Source organism: Temnothorax nylanderi, unplaced genomic scaffold (genome assembly GCF_030848795.1).
Source record: "Temnothorax nylanderi isolate EJ_2023f unplaced genomic scaffold, tnyl_v1.0 TNYL_tig1445_pilon, whole genome shotgun sequence".
NCBI classification, from domain to species: domain Eukaryota; kingdom Metazoa; phylum Arthropoda; class Insecta; order Hymenoptera; family Formicidae; genus Temnothorax; species Temnothorax nylanderi.
The window spans coordinates 5,524-14,638 of record NW_027250507.1 but is presented as its reverse complement, the minus strand read 5'-3'; the positions used below and the strand labels follow the sequence as shown (position 1 = coordinate 14,638).

The following is a 9,115-nucleotide window of genomic DNA, read 5'->3' as shown; positions in this document are numbered from 1 at the left end:
TCTTAGGCTGGCAAAATCACAGCTATTCCCTTCTTTGAAGAATGAAGGCTGCCTCACATGCGGCGTAAGATGCGTACGCCAGCGTACGCGTAACCTGCGTATTCTAGTAATATGCCAAACTTACGCCATTTAAAAAGTACCCAATTCACATGGAGCGTATTGCGTAAATTTGCGTAAAGCGTAACAATCTGACCAATGACAGATCAGGCCTTCTGTTGTACAACAGAGCAGAAATACTAAAGTGATTTCTATTGGTTGTTAATATTTAAGCGTATTGCTAAATACGCGCCCTGTGATTGATGGTACTTGCATGTACGAATGTGGTGAAAGCGCAATATATGTAACGGTATGCACGGTGGGGTTAAGATTGCAATAAGAATAGCATTCATAACCTATTGTCACTGGCAACGATTGCATTACTTGCAATCATTTGAGATCACTTGAGATCATTTGCGGATTTAAATTTTTTGTTGCCTACTGGAAATCCTGAAGGTAGGAAAGATTATTTTTTCTATTACTTTTGTCAATATACTTAGTCCCTCTGCTCTAAAAAAAACTAAATTTTTATTTCTTAATCTTTATTAGGCTATAAGTATATTGGACGAACTCGTTTTTTCGGGAGTTCATGGAATTCCTTGAATATGGATTCCAACATCTTATTAGCGATTATTGGCATACGATTGAAGAAGTGGAGAAAGGCGAAGCAAACGCTTCAACACCGGAAAATTAGAAAACGAATATATTGAAACTCGTTGTACTATGGAGACTTCTAGTAGAGCGTGAAAGAAAAAGAACGCCGAAGAATATGGGTTCGCCCAATATTCACCCAATTTCGAAGATATTTGCAAGGAGCAAGTGACAATCTGGTTAAAGAAATGGAGCTACAAGACCAGGAAATGTTCTACAATTACTGTAGAATGTCTACAGAAATGTTTGATCAGTTGCTGAGTATAGTGTTGGGCCTTTCCTTGAAAAACAGATTGTTGTTCGAGACCCAATACCGGCTCGCACACGGCTTCTGGTGTGTTTGCGTTACTTAGCATCCGGTTGACAGTATGGCCTCAATATCCTATGCATTTAGAATTGGAGTAAACACTGTTTCAAAAATTGTTCTGAAACGTGCGGAGGTATTGTGGAATTGTCTCCACGAATCTGTAATGCCACCAATGAACGAAGAGGATTGGTTGAGAATCGCGGAAGAATTTGAGAGAAAATGGAATTTCCCACATTGTATAGGTGCAATAGATGGCAAACACGTTGGTGATTCAGGTGATTTCTTTTTTTCAGAATTTATTTGTATTTGTTTATACTGAGAAGTGCTAGAAGATTAATCCGTGAAAACATTTCTGTTTGCTTTTCAGCACCACCGCATAGCGGGTCGGTATATTATAACTACAAAGGGGCTCATAGTATTAGTTTGTTAGCAGTTCGGATGCCAATTACTGCTTCACACTAGTCGACATTGGGAAGCCGAAGGTAGACAGAGTGATGGGAGGTATCTTTGCGAACTCAAAGTTGGTCAACGTTTTGAAGAAATGAAATAAATTTGCCACAACCGAGTAAATAGAACCTAGCGGACCCCCTTTACCATATGTGTTAGTGGCAGATGAGGCATTCGCACTGAAGCAGTATATGATGCGACCGTACCCTCGAAGTTACCGATTAACTCGTCAGAAAAAAACTTAATTATCGTCTGAGTCGAGCGAGAAGAGTGATCGAAAGTGCATTTGGAATTCTGGCGGCACGATGGCGAATCTATCGGCGGCCAATAATCTCGTCCATTCTACTGCAGTGAAATTGTCCAAGCGACTACATGCTTACACAATTTATAATCAAGAATGAAAACAAGTTGCAGAACTTCCAAAGGCGGTACACTCGAACTGGCACAGATGACGAAACCTCGATTGGCGGTGCATTGCAAGAAATTAACAATGCTGGCCAAGCTAACGCCCACACTCGACTTGCTTCCAGAATCCGGAACGATTTTGCGTCATACTTTGAACACGGCGGAGCAGTACCTTGGCAGTGGCAAAAAGTTCTTAACAATGATTTTTATAATACACTTTGAATTTTCTACATGAAAATGATAAGACTAAAACGTTTAGCGAGTCCCAAGATAATTGTTACAGGCAATATATCTTGTATGTATAAATTATTAATAAAAGAAGTTCAGTTCAATGCATATTATTCAACGATTAACATTTTAAAATATACATTATATACTATTATACTTTATGCGTATACACTATTATAATATACTGTATATATTCCCTTAACTAATATACGCGTTTGTTTGTACTTTTACTTACAGTAACGTGACTACAAGCGAATATCACATTTTAAGTTAGGTGACGTACAATCACAATCTTTGGTTTACTTTAAGAAAAAACAATCTGTTTACAGATTAAATCACTAGCTTTACCGTGCTATGTATTTATAACACCCCGCAAAGATGTTTTCTCTAGAATAAAAAACTAAACATTACGCCAAAATATATAAAACTAAAACATAACTAAAGTGTTTTGCACGATTACGTAATACTAACATCTTATATATTGAATGTTTATCAGTTTTTCACTCTCTTTGACGATAAAATCAAATTTCATGAATGTATTAACAAAAAAAATCGTTTTGATCACACGTAGGCACGAAAAAAAATTATACGACTACGGACTATCTTACGCTTGTACATTGCACGGATTTTTTGGCACGAAATCTTTGATAAAAAAAAACACATTCAAAGGTGTTGGTTCGATGATGATGTGGAATGAGCGACTTATCGAACATTTTCAAACATGCCTTTTGAACAGTTACGTTGATCTCGATCGTCGGAATCTTGATTAAAGCAACGATCTTCCATTTCACCTAGCAATGTCAAAAACTGTATTTCTAGTCTGGCTCTGTTTCGATATGGCAGTTTTCGCATCCCTTCTCCCAAGCGGATAAGAAATCCGTCCAGCGGATCAATCGGTTGTGTTGCTGGCTCATTTCCGCCTCTTATGCTTCTATCAAAGCTTCTTGAAAGGCCAGCATCATTTTTTTTTTCTAAAACACGAACGCAAATACGTCAACGTACATTTTGACACTGAAAATGTTTCTTTATGACACACATTAATATGTAAGGAACTTAGGTAAAAAAAACTCATACTTTTTGCAACAGGCGGCTCATAAACGTCGATGGAGTTTTGTACTGATTCTACAAAGATATTAAAATGTTATTCGCGCGGTAATTAAAAAAACTAAGAGATGATAATATAAATGAACAAACGTTTCGATCCTGTGGTTCGTGGTCGTGTAGGCACTCTGTTTGTAGTTGATGTCAATGGAAAGTCTTTCGTTGGTGTCGGGGTTTGTAAAAGAACGTCGATGGAATCGAGCGCACGTGGAGAAGTATTTGTAGGTGTCGGCGTTCGTGAAGGAACATAGGGGAATGCATGTGTTTGTGGAGACTTGTTGATAGCTGAAGTTGAAATCTGAAGTGTCGTCGAAGACCCCAGCTATGGCATCACTCTCGTATTGCTCGTTTTGTGTGTCAAGTGAAGTTACTACTTCACTTTCATTGGCATCTGTCAACGAACTCACTGTCCTGAAATACATATATTAATGAATGGGTCACACCTGTAACAAACTTTCTTTTATTTCTGACTAAATAAGAATGATAGTTATGTAAATATTAAAAAGTAAGAACTTACGGCCGTGTCTGCAATGAATCGTCAAGGAATCTCATAAGCTCGTAATATTGAAACCTTGACTTACAATTGGTATTAGCAACAGTAGCTGCCGATCCGCTGGGTATGTACGCTCGAACCTTCTTGCGGGCTTTTATGTAATTATCTCGTAAATATTTCCATCGAGCCTTAGCTTCTTCTGGACTGAGGGATCCTTAATAAATAATTTGATTTTAAAGCTCATTCTACTCATTTACATTTTAAAGCATTATATACAATAAAATAAAAGAAAAGGCTTTCTACATGTGTAAAATATACCTCGTAGTATATTTGAAACTTCCATCCATAATGCATTTTTACGCAATATAGTTCTCTCTGAAGCAGGTACATGACGGAAGTCGTAAAGCCCACGCTTGCTTCTAACTGCTTCGATCAACAGCTCGTTTAAATTTTCTTTGCCAACAACCGTTGGATTGTTTTCGACTGTTAAATAATTATACTAATTAATTCATTTAATAGAACAAAATATACATAAAGAGTTATATACAGCAATCATACCTATTGTTACGACGTAGTTTTCGTCAATGTTGATGCGGTCTACTTCTTCGATGTAATTTTTGAAGCATTCGTGATCAGTGAAGTTTGTGGTAAACCTAAACAACCACCCGCAGTATCCACATTTGTGCTACATTAAAAAAGGAAATATATAAGTCAAGATGTATATGCCGCAGCAGATTGCTAAAACTAGCCCAAACATGCAAATGACAGATTACTATAATTATCGAGCATAACCTTGAAATTATTTTGTCATACTGGCAAGCGATTACCGAATACTTCTAAGCATTGAATGGATTATTTTTAGAAACTTTATATAGAATTTGTTAGAAGAATTTGTTGACTTACCCGAATTTCATCCATTTCTTTATATTCGTCCAATCCGTCTGGTCACGAATGTTACTCTCGGCGATTGTCCGCAAACACACACACACACACACACACACACACACACACACACACACACACACACACACACACACACACACACACACACACACACACGTCACTTCATCAGTTACGCGAGAAATTGGATTTGGCATATCGGCAATAGCGTAAAACGCGTAAAATAACTAGGCAGATTTGCGTATGTTAGCTGAGATTATTTGATTGGCTGACATGGTTTGGCGTAAGTTACGCGTACGCTGGCGTACGAATCTTACGCCGCATGTGAAGGCAGCCAAGGGTGGAGTCCCATGGAGCGGATTACGCGGAAGCGGAACGAGCGGATCACCAATCACAGGACCGTTTCGACGGAATCTTTGAAAGAGTTCTATCAGAATGATCCCGTGATTGGTGATCCGCTCGTTCCGCTTCCGCGTAATCCGCTCCATGGGACTCCACCCTGAGTGTGATTGGCTAGTCTAAGAACTACCGATGTTATTAAACCCGATTAACGGCGCCGTGTAAACTTAGACTCCGTTTACACGGCACCGTTAATCGGGTTTTATAACATCGGTAGTTCTTAGGCCGGTCAATCACAGCTATTCCATTCTTCTGAAGAATGATTACGATTGGTCTTCCTGACAACTACCGATGTTATAAAACCCGATTAACGGTGTCATGTAAACACAGTCTTAGTCTGTGATTGGCTAGTCTAAGACTCCGTTTACACGGCACCGTTAATCGGGTTTTATAACATCGGTAGTTCTTAGGCCGGTCAATCACAGCTATTCCATTCTTCTGAAGAATGATTACGATTGGTCTTCCTGACAACTACCGATGTTATAAAACCCGATTAACGGTGTCATGTAAACGTAGTCTAAGAACTACCGATGTTATTAAACCCGATTAACGGCGCCGTGTAAAGCCTTGTGTACACGATACTAGAAATTGGTCCGAATTTCGGTTTAAGCCAATCAACTTGCAGCTCTTACAGAAAAGCAGCAGTTTCATTGGCTTAAACCGAAACCAATCACAGATTGAATATTGTCCTCAACTAGGAATGTGATTGGTCAATTTCTTACAACTCACGACTACGACTTCTATGTAGAATAACCTTTAGAGAAGTTATATTGCAATCAAAATTAAGTATGTTAATTGTTAGGACTTTCAGCCCTTAGAAATTTGTTATGTCAATTGTAGTTAAAAAGATATTGATGATTAACATAGAGTCTATTGCATCAAAGTTGCGACTTACATAGACCATTAATTAAGAAACTATGAAATTTTTTTTGTTATTCAAACTTAAGAGTTTTTTAGGTTGCTATAAATATTAATCTGATGTTAAATTCAGTGATAAATTCAAAATGTCGGAGCCATATAGCGGCGGGATGTCAAAAGTAAAAACTCTATCATTTTTATTTTTAATATCCGCTATTTTTAATTAACTTTGCCATCCGATTAATATTGCGGTTATTTAAAAAAAACCCTTAACTTCGAATACATAATTAAAAAATAATTCATAAATTCTGAATGGTTATGTATATGTATAGTTGCAACTTTTTGACGCAATAGGATTCTGTGTTAATCTCGGTGTTAATAATCATGCATCAATTATATATTTTTAATCATAAATGACATAAGAAATTTCTTTTAAGAACAAATAAAGGATAAATATTTTAATTCGCGATGCTACTTTAATAAACTTATTCTATTAATTATATTTATTATTTATACTGTGTAGGAAATAAGTTTCATGTTGTATATCAATTAAAATTTCAAATAAACTTTTATGTAATTTCCCTGGTAATTTTATAAAATTAATATTTTCATCAATTAAACTGCCAAATATGGTCAGGCTGAATTTTGTTCACCTATATAGTAACAATTTTTCGTGTGAATTTTAAAAGTATATTCTTTCGCTTCGTCAACTACACGCGCCGTACTTTCAATCTTGAAACGCAGTCTGAAACTGAAACGTACAATCACATAATTAAATTGATAATCAATATTTAACAATACCGATACTATACCCATCTCCACACACACCGCAAAGAATGTTACAAAAATATTTTTAATTTATAGTTTATAAAATTATTGATTATAATTTTTATTTTTCTTTAAATTTTAATTAATATCTAATATTTTTAATTTTAGTTTATAAAATTAATTTTTATTTTATTATTAATTTCTTAAATTTTAATTTATTAATTTAATCAAGAAATATATTTTTCACATATCGACTGATATCTTTCGGGAGGTCGTATCTTACACAATTCGAGGTCGATTTTACACAATTTCCGGTTTTTTCTGCTTCCTCAAAGCTAAGTGTCTACATCGTGTGTGTGAAGCTAGCGTCTCATTTTGCGGAAACACAAATTATTGAGAGTTCTGACTTCCTTTTCAATAGTTCTAGAGTTCCTGATAGTTCAAACAAATAGTTCTGGCCATTAAAGCCAAAAAACGCGTCAGTACAAACTGAGACGCTATTATAGGTTCACGCACCGTCTCACTTTGTCCTACACAAGTTCCACACCTGTATCTCATCAGATTTTGCGAGATCTATAGTTCTATAACAGTTCTATAAAGAGTTCTGCCATATAAAAGCAAAAAAATTAATTATAAGGTACTAAAAAAAATTACAATGTAACGACCCTTAGAAAAATTTACTTAAAAAAACTTAAAATAAACTAGAAAGTTTGCCAAAGAAATTACTATTGATAAACTATTGATAAACTATTGATAAACTAGAAGTGATTTCGAACCAAACTTTAAGTATTTCTATAATATACTTTAAAGGTTACTTTAAGTTAACTCATGCAATTACTATTAATCACCCCAAAAAAAATATTCTGTCATTTAGTGGCTGCCGCTTGATTTTAGAGGATTTTCCTCTGAAATACGGTCTCAAGAAGATATTTTAAAATCTAGAGGAATATCCTCTAACCATGAGACACTAGACTTAAGATTGCAGTCCTCTTAATACTAGAGGACACTGATTCCGATATTCACCCGGAATAAAAAAAATTATTTATTTCGAAATTTTATTACTATTTTATAACTAAATTTGTTTCTTAAGATGCAGTCTATGATTATAAATATTTTCTCGTATTTGAAAAACACACTTACCTTGGTGGGATTCGAACTCGGGACTTCTGGATCGTGAGCCAACTGCCTTACGTGGTAGACTACTTCTTAATTTGATGTAAGTGTTATATATAGTCTACATATGTCATAACCAGCGCAAATATATAATTTTCCAAAAATCATCTTAAGAAACAAATTCAGTTTAAAAAGAGTAATAAATTTTGAATTGATATATGATATAACATTTCTTAATGTCTCGTATGGTGCAAGTGTGGTGAAAAAGGAACTTGTATTTTTAAGTATACTGTTGAAACAACACGCATAAGTTAAAATCAGCTTTAAGTATTACCTTTATAAAAAGTAAAGTTAAAGTATATTTATAAGTATTACGTTTGTTAAAAGTAAATTTAAAGTATATTTGCGACCTGCTTATAAAGTTTTTATTGAGGTTAATAACTTAAAGAAAACTTTACGCTCGGCTGTCAGTATACTATTAGTCTACTATTATACTATTAGTATACTATTATTACGGCTAGTATACTTTATAATACTTTAAAATACTTTAAGTAACTTTAAAAAAACTTTAAGTAAATTTTCCTAAGGGGAGTGTACCGAGTTGAGACGCCAGTTGAAATCTCGGAGTTCCGGTTTATGTAAAATATTTTTCGAGTATAGTTCTGAGCATATTAAAGCATTTTCTAAAGAGTTCCGAGCGTTAGAATCTTTGTGTTATATTTTAAAAAATTAATATTAACCGAAAGTAATCAGGACGGAAAATGATGAGACGCTGTGCGAAACCTCGGAGTTCCGGTTCATATAAAATATTTTTCGAGTAGTTCTGAGCATATAGAAGCATTTTCTAAAGAGTTCCCGGCACTAGCAATGTTGTATAATTTTAAATAAATTAATAACGCTCGAAAGTCAGGAATTTATCGAAAATGGGTGAGACGCTGTCCGTATTTCGACAGTTCTGCAAGTCTATTACAATTTTCGTGTAGTTCTGAACGTGTTTCTAACGTTTTCTACAGACTTCTGGCGATAAGCGTTATTTAATCATTTTTAAATAATTTTTTATCGCCCGAGAAGACGCATTACGGGTATATGGGTGAGACGCTGTAGGAATGTCGGAGTTCTGGCTTATATAAAATATTTTCGTATAGTTCTAAGTATATTGAAGCAATTTCTAAAGAGTTCCGAGCATTGGCAATGTTGTATAATTTTTAAATAAATTAATAACGAAAATCAGGAATTTATCGAGCGTCTCACCCATATACCCGTAAATGCGTCTTTCTCGGGCAATAAAAATTATTTAAAAAATGATTAAATAACGCTTATCGCCAGAACTCTTTAGAAAAAACGTTAGAACACGTTCAGAACTACACGAAAATTGTAATAGAACGTGCAGAACTGTCGAAATACGGACA

General features: G+C 35.1%; 1 protein-coding gene and 1 pseudogene across 2 annotated transcripts; one reads left to right on the top strand and one right to left on the bottom strand.

Annotated features, from left to right (window-relative positions):
* The first annotated feature begins 617 nt into the window (after window positions 1-617).
* On the top strand, window positions 618-1,795 carry LOC139787341 (uncharacterized; annotated as a pseudogene).
* A 1,353-nt stretch (window positions 1,796-3,148) lies between these two features.
* LOC139787342 (uncharacterized) lies at window positions 3,149-4,679 on the bottom strand. 2 transcript variants are annotated; one of them, XM_071726443.1, is made up of 6 exons: window positions 4,572-4,679; window positions 4,227-4,353; window positions 3,987-4,151; window positions 3,693-3,882; window positions 3,269-3,586; window positions 3,149-3,196 (listed from the first exon to the last, which is right to left on the bottom strand). In XM_071726443.1, the coding sequence occupies exons 1-6, from the start codon at window positions 4,584-4,586 to the stop codon at window positions 3,166-3,168; spliced, it is 846 nt and encodes a 281-aa protein (XP_071582544.1). In that variant the 5' UTR covers window positions 4,587-4,679; the 3' UTR covers window positions 3,149-3,165. The 2 variants fall into 2 exon arrangements, with proteins under 2 accessions (XP_071582544.1, XP_071582543.1); XM_071726442.1 differs by having other exon boundaries at window positions 3,149-3,586.
* Between the last annotated feature and the right edge of the window lie 4,436 nt (window positions 4,680-9,115).